The 15,021-nt window shown below is 40.3% G+C and overlaps 1 protein-coding gene across 1 annotated transcript; it reads left to right on the top strand.

Annotated features, from left to right (window-relative positions):
* The first annotated feature begins 2,816 nt into the window (after positions 1-2,816).
* Positions 2,817-14,730, top strand: erich1 (glutamate rich 1). The gene is made up of 6 exons (XM_080513533.1): positions 2,817-2,940; positions 5,221-5,364; positions 5,456-5,587; positions 9,513-9,911; positions 11,004-11,198; positions 14,598-14,730. The coding sequence occupies exons 1-6, from the start codon at positions 2,922-2,924 to the stop codon at positions 14,696-14,698; spliced, it is 990 nt and encodes a 329-aa protein (XP_080369659.1). The 5' UTR covers positions 2,817-2,921; the 3' UTR covers positions 14,699-14,730.
* Positions 14,731-15,021: the final 291 nt, after the last annotated feature.

Genomic DNA, 15,021 nt, shown 5'->3' with positions numbered 1-15,021 from the left:
AATTGATATGATCTCATGAAATATTATATTTTGAGATACACTTTTATTGCTTCTATCCAATAAGTTATAAAAAAAAAATCACAATCATTCTATAATATTGTGCAATTTGGCCAATTTATGGGAATAAATTATGAAAAATGCCTGCAAGTGTCCAACCTCAAGTTGCCATCACCTGAACCCAGAGTTTGATAACTAATTTACACAACAAAAAAATCAGCACTACTATTGAAAGACCGATACTTAAGGTGACTTGAGTTTTGCTCTGTAAGAACTATCACTTTTTTGTGCTTCTGTTGCTCTGTGTCAGTTTTTCTTTGGAAATCATGAAGACTTTTCTAAATTTCAAGTTCAGTCGATAAAATTATTTGTTCATTAACCGCCTTGTTTAAGCCACTGTGAAACATCAATTTTACACCAATATTTCTAGTTCTGCGAGTCTCGGTGTTAGACACAACCAGTAATGTAATAACGGCCAATGACTTGAAAATTGGGACCATTTTAGGCATCATAATGCTAATAATAACAGTAAATTTCATTTGATTAAGGGTTTCCCAGTGACACCCCCCCCGGTACATATGGCCCCTGGGCTTTATGTTGCCCAAGTCTGCATTAATCCATTTGTAACTTCACCTGTAAAACCACATCTTCACCCTCAGAAATACATGACTGCTGTCCAATTGCACTTCTTGCAGCTGCATAATGAATGAACAAGGGATGTTTTTACTTGGACCCTCAATAAAAGACTCAGAAAATGCATTTTTCATGTCTGGATTGCGATGCACAATCTTCACTCATCAAAAAGTCCGCCCAGGCATCTGCGTGTCATTGAAAAAAAAGCTGCCAGATGTCTAAAGATAAAGGCTTTGTGTATTACTGAGCATCACAGAAGCACAGCGGCAAGTAGTATCTTGGTAAAAATAAAACTTTTAGCCACGAGGGTGAAAACGGCAAAAACTCCATTCAGCTTTTAAAGCATTGCAATGAATATAGACCTCTATTTTTAGCACCTCTGTGATTATGATGCCTGACTATGTAAGTGCTGGCAGCCAGCACTTTGTCACTCACCACGCCAGCATTTGCCAGCAGTGCTGAAACAGGCTTTCTGCACAACTTCTCCACTTTTTTTGTGCCGCTCAATCGTGGCAATCGATTGGAGCCGAGGCATTTGATGCTTGCAACTGTGACGGATTCTAAACAACACAGTTTAGTGTCAGATGTGACATGGATGTCAAGGATGTTACACAAGCTGCTGGGGGACCTTGCAATATGCTGTTCCCTGCATCATTACCAGGATTACAGGAAACTGAACATCCTGTTCAATACCTTCTTTCCTGTAAGGCATTATGTAACATGTCTACAAAATGCTGGAGAGTTTTCTTGATCCTTACAAAAATCTCCAATGCCTTCTTTTGTGATGCTGTTTGGAGCTCCTGTCTCATTCAGGGTTGCCAGCGTTGGATTCAGGCTCCGTCAGACACAGTCAGTGAAGCTCATCCACCCACAGTCGGCATGGCACATACAGTATTACATGTGACAGCGTGCAAAAAGGAGGAGTGTGGAAGGAGAGGGAGATCAAACATGACAAAACATTAATTTAAGTAGATACCGCAAACTAAATGGCTTTTTATCTGCCTGGAATTCTCCTCATCCAAAAGCATCCCCCTTAGGGATAAGTGTAACTGGAATGACGCCAAAAGGAATGGTGAATAAAATCCTTCTGCATGCAAAAGTGGCTTAAAAGGCAGATTATCGATTCCTGTTTGCAATAAAAAACTAATTAAGCTCATTTGCATATAAATACACAATATTAGCAATGAAAGCTAGTTGTCTAAAAGTCTGATTTCCACGGGCAATCAATCAAAACCTGACATAAGCACACATCTGCAGCATGCAATCCCTCATTTACTGTAAAATTATTGCAGGTAATATATTTCTTCAGTTATACATGAGCTCAATTACAAGAAAACAGGAGAAGGGAGACAGATGATGATGAGGAGGAGGATAACTTACCTTCTTCAGAGCTGACATTCTAGGTGGATGCTCCTCCCGCAAAGCCCGTTCACATGCTGAGGTCCCAAGCCAAGTTTGGTGGGTGCGCAATTGTGAACTCAGTTCGGTGCTGATGCTGAGCCATGAGGCTGGAGCTACTTGGTATTCTCGTCTCGCCTCCTCCACTCCGTCCTGCAGCCGGCTCTGTGCTCACGCCCCGCATTCACTGCACTGACGGCACTCCGCCGTTGGGGGCGCTCTTTCCCGACGCGTTCCATTAAAAAAAAAGTTTTGGAGATAATAAATCATCAATATTTACTTATTCCAGCAGTACAACACGAATGGTCAAATTAACCACAATATTTCTATTTAATTCAGTGTGACACGTAAACCCGCCTTCCATTTAAAAGCTATGCTATACGTCCGTTATTTACACGTCCACTTGAACGGCAGTCACACAAAATCACTTGTTTTAGTCTTTAAATCGTGTTACATGACTATAACACCTATGCCGAATAGAAGAATGGATTCAAAGGATGGTGGTAGTGTTCACCATTTACTGTACTTGATGCATTTGTCCGCTGTTAAGCTCAATTATAAGTTAAATTTGCCAGTCTGTGAACGGAGGCTGGTGTAGCCAAACACGTGTGACGATAAAGCCAAACAGCCACCGTCCGTGTAGCAGCCAGTAGAGAAGGCTGGTGCTGCTGGACAGATTGGAACATTAATCTGGATTCATGGCGGTAGTTGAAGCTATAAGTAACCTCATCTTTATCTCTTAACACGTCAAATTGCGCGGTTTCTTCACTGCTTTGTGTTGAAGGTCTGAATGGTTTTATAAGCTAACTCGGCTGGCTAGTTAGCTTCATGACTTCCTGGTAGTAAATCTATACTCGTGTCATTTTCGCTCCAGCTCGGCTGGTTTTGTCCACATGGCACAAAGGAGAGAAGGTGAGCGCCACCTGTTTTTTTTCTCTCTCAAACATGACTGGTTTTGTAGAAACACGTGTTGCGTCTGATTAGTTAGGCTAAAGCTGCTAGCTGGCTAAGGAGCTCATGTAAACAAACGCACGTGTCCCACCGTCATCTGCAAGAAACGCGCGCACACACACACATCATAGTAAAATCTTGCTTGCTGTCAAAAGAAATAGTTCTTTTCTCATTCATGTTTTCCTCCCCGTAAGTAAGATTTCTATAAGTGTTAGGCTCTCCTGCATGTTTTACACACTTTTCTCCTTCAACATAGCTGACTCGAATGCAGAGCTGTCCAAGCTCGGTCCTGAGGGGCCAGGGTCCTGCAGGGTTTAGCGCTCTCCCAGTTGCAGCACACCTGATTGCAATGAAGGGCTCGTTATTGTGCTTTATCACAACCTTAGTGATGACATCGTCATTAGATTCAGGTATGCTGAAGCAGGGAGGATACAGTTTGGACACCCCTGCTCTAATGGTTATGATAATGATGATAATCAGTATTGATTTGTTTTTGTTTTTTGTTTTTTTTGCAGCAGACAAATACCAGATCATTTTAGAATCAACCTTTAACGCCCCAAGATTAATTTATTAATGTTTTGTTCATTAGTAGCTTTCCAGGTTGAAAGTCGTCAAACTTACTCCAAGAACTATATTTGACATCACTTCACAAGGGAGCATTCACATGAGTGTCAGTGTTTAAAGAATGCATCCTGCAATTGGCCTATGAGGTTCATTTCTAATGCTTGAAAGTGACATACATGAATATGATATTGAGCTGAAATACTATTTATTCCAATGTTGGCTTGTATGTATGATGACAAAATAGTTGATGGATACTGGAGCCACAATTCAACACACAACATTTTTTTTTTTTTACTACTTCTCCATTACAAGGTATTTTTTATATATTTAACAGGAGAGTCTTTTTTTAAAAAAACATGTTCAAACGTGTTCCAAATCCGAAGACAGAATTGTGATTATGATTTTTTTTCCCCCATAATCGAGCAGCCCAACTTTTCCTCAATCTTTCCATCCATCTTCTATATTGGCTTTGTTCAAGTTGAGGTTGCGGGGGCTGGAGCCTATTTCAGCAGAGTATTGGGCAAAAGGGAGGATGGTTCCAATCCATCACAGCACAAACACAGAGAGACACCGAATCACCCACCGACACACTCACACCTACAGAGCGTTTAGAGTCAGCAGTCAGCTCAACAAGCATGTGTGTGAAATGTGGGAGGAACCCCAAGTACCCAGAGAAACACACATATATGGGAGGAATGTTCCACAATGTTAAGCTATGTGGTTTTATGGGAAAATGTCTACATTGTTTCATGCCATCACCATAAGATATGTTGCTTTAAGTCTGATTTAAACATCTTTCTCTCGAATGAAAAGGGATGATGAAAAGGAAAGGGCAGATCTGTCAAACACAAGGGTCGTGGGGCAAAACCGGCCCGCCAGAGGTTCAATCTGGCCACCAAACCACCAAGCAAATTGTCAAACTTTTAATGAAAGTATAGATTTTTATTTTTATTTATTTTTTTTTTTTTAACAAACTAAACACTGAGACTCAAGCTGAGATATCAGTGATGCAAACTACAAGATAAACTTAAAGTGAGTCAGTGTTATAACCAAATCTCTGTCACACCAAGAATCAAAAGCCACTGACTCGGGGTCCAGCTTGAGGTGAAGACAGGGTCTGGCATGCAGGCACAAAAGAGCTTTTGCAATGTATATTGCAAAATTATTGTTATTGCAACATGCACATATCACAAAAGACTGACTGAACTGCAACACATTGTTTAAATGTGCTTTGCATTCATGCTCTGCAAATTAAAACCAACAGAAATTTGATGAAGAAATCGCAAATCGGAATATCAGTGAATTAATGCAAAAATATTGCCCGAAATTGCCTTATTTCATACGTGGTGGCCACAGAGCAGAGATATAAAATACAAAAATCAAACACAAGTAAGATTAAATGCTCAAACATAAACAAGATCATCAATCATCAAACTGCTCTGCGCTGATTTCCATCATCATTTGGATGAACAAATCTCAGAATAACAAAGACATTTACATCATATATTTAAGTGTTCTGTATTTATTACAAAGCATATTGTTATTCAGACATTTATCACATACATATCTGACGTTCAACTCCAAAACACATAAACAAATCTCAAAAAGACATTCAAATATTATCACACACAAACATTTTGAAAGATATTTTATGCTGAGAACTGTTATTTCCCTCAGTCTTTCAGTCAAAGGTCCTGCAGAAGCTTTACCCTCCTCCTCGTAAACCGGAGAAGGAACGCAGCCCTCCACCCATCACGGAGTCGCTCGCCAAGAAAACCCATGTGGTGAAGAGAAAAACTTCTGGAGAGGACGCGCTGCACGGTAACATCACGTCCTAACGGCTTTTATTGCTGCCGCACTCCTGCTCTTTAATTGTGTCTCACTACATTGTTTATTATTGTCTCAGGAAGAGAAGCGAGCACAGCCAATCAGGGCCGTCGGCTGTACAGCGCGCTTCCTCGTCCCCCAGACTTCGATATACAGTCACAGGAATCTGTCACACTTCCCCAGCTACACAGCATAAATAGTGCAGAGGACCCAGCTGGTAAGGAAACCATCATCTTACGTTTACAGAGCTGTGCCATGCGCCATAAAACTCAGGAGAGATTTATGATTCAGGCTTTCTCCAGGATGGCTCTCCTCAGTATTAAAGTCACTCTTTCTAATTGCCTCTGCCACTCCAGTTTAAAGAAACAGACAATAAAAAATCAATTGTGTTCTTTACCTGAGGTGAACTGGGCGTGTGATCGAGCCCCGGGGAGTCTTGTTTCACTCTGATCCGACAATTAAGCTCACTCACCAGGATGAACTTGTTTAACTCATCCAGGACATCATTAACCCGTATCGACGCCATCCCAGAGGCCGAGCGTGAGCTGATTAATACTGAGTTGATATCGTCCTGCCCTGTGACGAGACTGTGAAGATTCACTCTCTCTGTCGTTGATCAGCACCATTTTCAGACTGTTCATTTTGGCCGCTCTTCCTCGTTTTATCAGCTGCCAAAAGGATTATCTTGTATCCCCCCCCCCCAAAAAAAAACACAATTATTTCTCAGTAAATTATTGTCCTGTATTTTTCAGCTGAGCAGATCATTTGATCCATGTGGTTGATTTGGCAGGGCTCCGTCTGAAGGAAACCTCTCGAGTGAAGGACGAGGTTAACTTTGATTAATTACACACGTCAGCTAAACCTCTGTTAATTGTTTTTTTTTTTTTTTTTTTATTTAGCAAGCAGTGAACCTTTCAGGGATTCACAAACTATTAAGGTTCAGCTTGGATTTTAAATTGAAGTTAAATAAAAGATTATCTTACAGAAAAAAATTGATGTTAGTGTCGCAGCACTATGTATTCCCAGTATCACGCAATACAAAATGAATGACATTGTTACAATCACTGTTAATTTTCTGATCTGCATCAGCAACAGTCTGCATGTTGGCCGTTTATCTCGAGCGTTTTATTGCTGCTCCATAGATTGATTTTGGTCATGAGGTTTAGTAATTCAATAACTTTTAAGAGTTCTAACTAGTTTATAACAACCTTTTTCAACACTGAATTTATTTTTCTGACGATAAACTCAACCTCTGCTGAGGTTTTGAGTCACTAAGTCCGTCTCTACATTGTCATTACATGACAGATGCACACGTATTAGTCGGTTGAGCAATTAAATGCAGTCGACATCAAAAATATTACTTGGATCACCCATTAAGTATTTTATTTACATATAGAGGAGCTCGATTGCAGAGTTGCAGACCAATCAGGCAGCTGTCTCCCTCCTCGCAGCAGTTCTTAACGGTGAAGTGGGAAATGGAGAGATTTAGTATTTCAAAGTATTTCAGTCTTTTGGTTTATTTCCAGTTACATCACCACATTTCATAAACTCAGATGATATGATATCTGCTGAATCAGACGTGATAAAAGCCATCCCGGGAACTCTTCTACCATATAAGGACGTTGTGAAGCCACAGTGAAATTCAAAATCTCAATTGCTCATCTTTTGTTTCAGACGGGCCAAAATCGGCTGTTTATACCAGCCTGAAGAAGTGTAATTAACTCACTACTTTAATTGCTGTCACAGTTTTCTCATATCTGCTATGTTGCAGAACAGGATCATTAAAAGTTGCAATTGATCCTCAAGGAGTTCTTTTTTTTTTGGGGGGGGGGGGGGGGGGGGGGGGGGGGGGTGATACTCTGAATCATTTTAATCTCCCATAAAGAAGGCATAGTTAATAAGAAATGATCATAAATCTCCCATCGTGGTGCTTGCTGGAGGAAAGGACAGCCCAGGTTTTCGAGAAACAGTTGACGGCATATTAAAGCACAATGAGCTGCAGCTTCTCTTTTCAATGTTCAGTTTATCGCTGCTGCTGTTCTGCCGGTAGCCTGCTCACTGCCGTGAACAAGTTATCACAAATTCATTGTTTCTCTGTGGTTTTGTTTTTCCTCAAACTATGTTCTTATATATTATTTTGTTCACAGACGGAACAGAAAAGCAAATTGCACCGAGTACAAAAGTGATGTTATTCTAACCGCTGGAATATAAACATCACATTTCATGCATTTTCATTCAGTATATTACCTTTTAACCTCACGGTGTGCATCAGCATCAAATGAGCCTCATTGGCAGTTTTCAGTCATTTCTCTTCTTTGAGAAAATCAACTTCCTGGTTCATGGTTTTTTGATTGCTGCAAGAAAAAATTCAAGTGCATCCTCTATCATGACAATGCCCTTCATTTTTAGGAAATAATTTACAGAAAAGGTGCCTGGAGTTTCATACCTCAAAATAGTTGCATTTTTTTTTTTTTTTAGTAAAACTTGACTACAGGATGAAAATGATAAATAATGAGAATTTAATAATAGGGATCAAGGAACAATGAGCAGGGCTTGCTTTCTTTCTTTCTTTCTTTCTTCAAAAATCCGTCATTACATTCATCATTACAACTTGGAGTTGAATTGAAGTTAATATTTTAACAGAAATAAATGTAATGAACAACTATAATTGTGCTATAGAAAACAGTAGACATAAATATGAGGAGCTACACACCTGAACTCCACTTTCAGGAGACATGATACTTTTTGTTTGCGATTAGAATCCAAAGAATCATTGACAACAAAATATTACATTTAGAAATGGCCTTGGAAGTCTGACATCAACTAAAGTTTGAAACTTAATGTGAGAAAGGAGAAATATTCTGTGGTGTTATTTAGTATTTTCACTCTCAGTAGATGACAGTTGGAAAGTCTCAGATTTTAAAATACATGCACTTGATATGTATTTTCTTTCCACACGAGTGGTAAACACAAGCATTTCATTCCATTATGTGTTCATCAGAGGTTAACCAGTTCGCACTCCGGCTGTCGTCTTTCCTCGTCAAGTTTGAGTAATGCAACATAAGAGGAAAAACTTAGCACTGTGATAAAAAAAATAAAAAAAAGTTTTTAGTCAGAGAAAGAGCGAGTAAATGTCAGACGAACTAATAAAAGCACAAGAGAATTGCAGCCGTTCTGTTGGTGATTACCACAAGGTAGGAGGAATGTGCTGGAATATTGTTTGTATACGCGCTGTAAATCACTAATGCACAATCTGAGCATTGGCTCACTTTTGATTTAATCATTCATCAGACACATTACTGGATTCAAAACAAGGGGGATTGTTACTTAGCAGCCTGAGCGCTGAGGTTTCTGTCGTATCTTTAAATCACAGGCCGCGCCGGCTGATTCTGTTGATTGGAACGCAATCAGCTGAAAAGTAGGAGGATCTGATTAGAGGAATAAGCTGCTGCTGCTGCTGCTGCTGCTGCTGCTGCTGTGGCTCGGAGAAAACCAGCAGACACAGCCAGTTTTTAAACCTTCTTGTTTCTGTGTGTGGACAAACAACCAAATCTGACATCCGCCCACAGTCATTGTGAGACACAAGTGAACTTTTGACAATTTGAAGATGAGAAAGAAAGTTTTTTGTTGAGGCAAATATAGAAGCAGTAATGAATGAAGATTGGATGGACACACTTGTGAGGTTTTTAATTGTAATTTCTTACTTGTAACTAAACACTTCTACTAAAAGGTTGCACTTTCCACCTCCAAATATTGTGTAGAGAATATTGTGGATTACTATTGCAGCAACACATCGTCAGTAGAGTAAAACTAACCAAACCTGTGTTACTGTTTGACAGCTGCACCGCTACAAATGATAACACACAATATTATATACCCAGTATTTTGAGCCGTGTGTATTTAATTGTAGTGAAATTGACATAACTCCTATCATCACCTGTGAAACCAGTTGTTCATTTTATTTTAGACACATATTTTCACATGGGGTCAGTAAGTAGCAGGATGTTTCAACATGGTGCTGCAACTTTGTTATTGGCTTATGTTTATAGTTCCCTCTCTGGTGTTGGTTCCGGTTAGCATCAAGGAAAGGTGCACACGTGTTGATGTACCCGCCCGCTAATCGTGAATTTACTGTTTCTCAGACGAGGAGAAAGTCCAAAATCACAGTGAAGACTCTGATGAAGAGACGGAAGAAGAAGAAGAAGAAGAGGAGCACAGACAGAGAAGGAGAAGGAAAAAGAAGAGGAAATCGGCCCCTCAAATTGAATCTGTGAACGGTGGGGCAGCGTCGGGGAGTCAGACGCCAGCGGGTGAGGGAGGCGAGCGAATGAGCAGGAACAAGAAGCGGAAGCTGAAGAAGAAACGGCACAAAGAGAAGCTCCTCTCTCTGGGTCTGATGCCCCGGGCCGCTGCAGTGGAGTTCACCTACCAGAAGGATGCAGAAGAAGACGAGAAGAAGGAGGAAGCGGAGGATTACGAGAGAAAAGCTGCAGAAGTGTCGGACTTCCTGAGAACAACGATGGAAATCTACATGTCAGATTGTGAGTGTTTATCGCTTTCTAACACTTTGATCCTCTGCAGCAAAAAACTCAACACTCACCGCGAGCGTTTTAAAATTCAACACGCTCTAACGGAAGCTTGTTTTGATTTCGACTCATTTCAAATGCTATTAGGCAAAAGGAGCTCCTGCTACCTTCTGATGTAATTCATAAAGTCATAATTAAGCTCCAACAAATTAAAGCACTTTAATGGAAATGGGAGACCAGAATTCCTTTTACACTTAAGGTGCAGAATGTCTGTGCTTTTCTGAGAAATTATAAGACATTAACTCAACAGAAGTGGCTGAAATCATCAGATAAATGCATGAAATGTAGCATTTAAAATATGTGTTTGATGGAAAAGCGTTGGTGTTGATGTAAGTTTTATTTTATTCAGTATTTGAATGCTGAGTGCTATTTTGTGGTTACAAACTATCTGATTCATTTTAGATGAAATATGATTGTGAAGTTATTATTTTGGTTCTAAAAGTTATCAAGCAAATTGTGTTGGCGTTTCACCAAGTTGTAGTTTTTGGTTTTATACTGGACTTTCTCATTCTTTTCACATGCAAGATATTCGTATTAACCACTGTTTGGTTTTATTGGCAATAAAAAAACAGTTTTAAGCTCAGATGCGTTCATTCTAGCTAAGCTTTTGTATCGCCGGCGATTAATAATGCTGTTTCATATTAAGCCTTATTTTAATGTATTTGTATCCATCAGAATCAGAATGAGCCTTGATTCTTATTGTTAAAAGTACAATCAAGGACATTTTTAAAATGTGCTTTAATAAAATTATTTCACATTGTATGCTCCCTGGTGCCACCCACCCCATTTCAAGAATCAATGAAACAGAGATTGCTTCCTCTGAACAGATGATGTCTTCAGTCACTGAATTTTTAATCAAGACTTTTAAGTCAACGAGAGAAAGAAGTTCATTAAGCTGCAAGGGGAGCTGAAGATCAGGCCATGACCAGCCCGCTAAACAAAAAGACCTTCTTAAATGTGATGGAGCATGAATGTGGGAGCAGTTTGACAAAGTTGTGAATGGTTTTTGTTGACGCCTTTACTTAATACCGTCTCTCCTCTGAGCAGCCTCATTACATGCAGGCGGGGTCCCTCGGCTGTCTGCCACCGTGGACGGGCTCCTGGAAAGCCTGGCCACTGGAGGCCGGCCCGGCTGTGTACTGAGACAGCTGCACCACCTCAAGGCCTTCGTTCAGCACAGTGAGGCAGACGAGTTGGAAAAGGCACTGGAAGAACTCAGCGACGGCTCGGTTTTATCTGCAGGTGAGTCAAAACATCAACAATCAAAGTGATCACAATGTTACTGTGTGATCACCAGATTTTATTCATAGCTGTTGGGAACCCTATAGAACAGAAAACTGCTTTTCTCTGGCTACCTGCTATTATGGTGCCATTTACGCAACAACGCTTCTAGCAAAAACATCGCTTTCGCGTTTTTGTTTCGCAAAGGTTTTGTGTTTTCGCGGCAACATTTTGAAAGCGACGTTCGTTCACACGGAAACTGCAAAAATGCTGAGAAACGTCGTCGCGAGCATGCCAGGCCACAAGTTGGCGCTTTTGGTTGATGTTGTTATGATGTCACACACATAGGATGCAGTACGCTGCCCATTCGTACGAACACACATCATGCCACTCTGGAGGCTGCCATGGTTGTGATGTCCACCGACAGGTGCAGATGGCACAGTTGTAGTGTTTCAGAAAAGTTGTGTTTCCATGGAGACGGAGTCGGAGTGTTTCAACTTGGGAACCATTTTCAAAAAGTTACCTATTCAGTGACTCCAAGCACCATTGTCGTATAAACGGGAACCCAAAATTTTCTATTTTGACTTCAAAATGTTGAATATTTTGTGAAAGTAAACATGAACAACAAAGACGATATTCTTTCAATATCATATTAAGCCGACCAATAGCACATGCATTAGGGCTTGTTTTATCATTTTGATTTGTCTCTATTACACTAACAATACATTTTGTACAAATTGTTAGGTGTGTTTTATTCAAATAATTGATAGTGATCAGATTGTTCCTGCCTTGAGCTCTCTGGCAACCCTCAGGGGTTCTTTGTATTGAGGTTAATTCAAGGAGTGAAACAATGGAAACATTTGCATATAAACGTATAAATGTAGCATTGAAAAATTGTCCACGACATTTACTTTACTCAACGGCGGCATTCACACAAACAGCTGTGAGATTCTAAAGCATCTTATTCAGGCCCGCCACTCCCTACACGCAGAACACGCGCCGTGCGTAGGGCCCCGCGATCCATGGGGGGCCCCATTTTGCACAAGTGAATTGAATTTCCCTCAGGGTCAATAAAGTATCATCATTCTCTGCAAATGCACAAAGGATGCGCGTGCATTTTGCCGAGAGGCGCGTAGAGCACCGCCACCAAGTCATCCGAGGCAGGAGAGAGAGAGAGAGAAAAAAGAGACGGAATGATTGAAAGCGTGATGCATCACCATCTGACCAATCAGCGGTCAGATGGGCCGGCAGGCAGTTCTTTACAGGTAGAGAAGAGAGAGAGAGAGAGAGAGAGAGCGCTTCCAAGCATCAATACGATTCGGGAGCTAGCAAAAGAAAGAAAAAGTCAAGAAGAACAAGAAGAGGCTCGTGCTTCACTTGAAGGTGGGATGTTGTTGAAATAAAAAAGAAAAAACTTTGTGGCATAAACTGTTTATGCCACAAAGTTTTTTCAGACGTGTGCATCTGTAAATTTCTTGTTCCACTGTTGATAGAGGCTGTTCATTTGATTCGTTAGTAATCGTAATTTATTATTATTATTATTATTATTATTATTATTATTATTATGTTATTGGAAGGGGGGCCCCAAAATAAAATCCTGCTTAGGGCCCCCACTTGGCCAGGGGCGGCCCTGATCTTATTCAACATCTCATCATGATGGTTATATGCAGTTCCAGTCCATGTTCCCTTCCTCCAATCAGATGTTGCCCGGGGCTCTTCACTGACTCGCCCCTGCAAGTTACGGCTTGCCCCCGTCTGTCCTTGCCTGCCTCCCCCTGTACTCTCCCTGACCTTGAGCTCTATTGTCGCCTGCCCTGCACGCACACGTTCGTCATTTGTTTCCCACGAAGCTCGTCTCGTCCTTGTTCCTCATCGGTCACAGGTGACACCCACCGAGAGTTAACCAGCGTGCTTCGACTTGTTCATCTTGTCAACAGACATGTTTGCGCCCACCCGGTGTGTTTGTTGACTAGTAGGCTGCGTAATAGGATCAGCAGGGACTTTGCCACTGTTGTGCACATGACCGTATGCGTGTGAGTGTCGAGGAGAGCCCGCCTCCGTTCTCTTCATGCTCCTGCGGCACACCTGCTTGAAAGCCGGCTTGTGGACAGGTGGCTTTGGTTGACGGGTTCAAGATGTGGCTACCAGAACAGAAGCACATCACTGTGCTGCGATGAGATACCAAGAGGTAAATCTGAATCAATGATAAAGGCTGTTAATTCAAAATATCTCCTCAGTCTTTATATACAGCCTGCAACTGTCAAAGCTGTTACTTTATTATTTTTATCCCCATTTAAGTTGAATAGACAATATAGTTATTACAAATTAGTTTTGACTAAAACATTTTTGGATTGTTTGAAGCTTGAGTTCTGAAAAATGTGAATGACATGTGCATGAAATGAGTTAAAGATAAATCCTCAAATAGAGACATTTCTCAAGCCTACATGGTGAACTGTGTCTTTTAATTATTATTATTGTATTTAGATATATAGCATCATTTAATAAAAATGTGAAAAAGGTATGTAAGGTGTCATGCTTTGTCCCTCCCAAAGAGGTACATTTTAGTTCACCGTTGAACTGTTTTGTTTTGTTTTTTTTAGTTTTTTTTTTTTTTTTTCAATTATTCACTGGTGTTCAAAAGTAGAACTTGTGTGACGATAAAAACAACTATTGAGTCTTTCTATATCGTCTGAAACTGGTAAACCAATTTGACACTAGTTGTTTTGCACTGAAGCTTATTTTGGAATTCAGTTAATTTCTCTTAAACTGACAATTACCTTCTAAAACGTGTCTTTCAATAATACATTTTTCTCCCTTTGAAAATCACAGTTAAAAGCCGAGTACAAAAGTTGTGACTGAAACATTGTTGTGTGTTTTAAGCTTTAGTTGCTCTCAACATGCATCCAGGTTTTAACAGTCATGAATCAGCACAATGTGAGAATTTTTTTAATCATTGAGGGTTTTAATTAACCTCCATTGTTTGTACCTTGACATAACAGTAATTTAGTGCTGTGCCGGAGCTAATCCATATGCATGCATGCTTTCAAAGCTTTTCTAATAAACCCAGTAAAGCTTCTCTCAATTCATCTGCCGTTGCAGCAGCAATCAGTTGACTGCAGACGCAGGTCTGGAGCAAAGTTTTCTTTCAGCATATTTTTATTTCCTCTCACAAATATCAATAGTTTCACTGCTCTTCTTTTTGCTGCGTCTTTTACCTCCAGCGCCCGTTAAATTGAATTCAAGCTTTTCAGGAACAAGTGAGAGAAAGTTTGTGTTTGGATGAACGAGGAGTAGATTTGATGCATTGTACCAAAAATACAACAGTGTGTGCGTCTCTTCTGGTGGAAACAGCCAGCGTTCCTGTGCTGTTGTGTCTCCAGCTGGAACTGAACTGTTTCATTTGGTCTCTTTGTGTTTTAGAGGAAACTGCTGCAGTCGTTTCTCTCTTCCAATACTGGATCACAAACATTCTTCCCATGCAGGAAGACAAGAAGACCAAGCTCTCTACAACACACCCATGAGACTGTCAGTCACACAAACAAAGAAGCTGCAGGAGGATTTCGCTCTCAAATTCTGTATATTTTCTTCTCTTGTACAACATTTGAACATTTTGCATGTGGTTATGTAGAATATTTTGTATTATTAAAGATTTTCTATTTTTCTCCATGTCTCCTCTGTTTCTACACATTTTCTTCTTAGATGGTTAATCTTGTAAAGTCTGAAGATTTCACCCACTTTTCCTTTTTACATGAAGATTAAATTGGGATTCGTATTGTTACTCATCCTTTTCATCTTGCAGATAAACCAAATGGCAGCTCTACCAAGGGCTCCAGTGGTGTTTGAG

The sequence above is a fragment of the Blennius ocellaris genome (assembly GCF_963422515.1).
Source record: "Blennius ocellaris genome assembly, chromosome: 17".
Taxonomy (NCBI): domain Eukaryota; kingdom Metazoa; phylum Chordata; class Actinopteri; order Blenniiformes; family Blenniidae; genus Blennius; species Blennius ocellaris.
The sequence above is the reverse complement of the archived record's forward strand: the minus strand, read 5'-3'. Positions and strand labels throughout refer to the sequence as shown.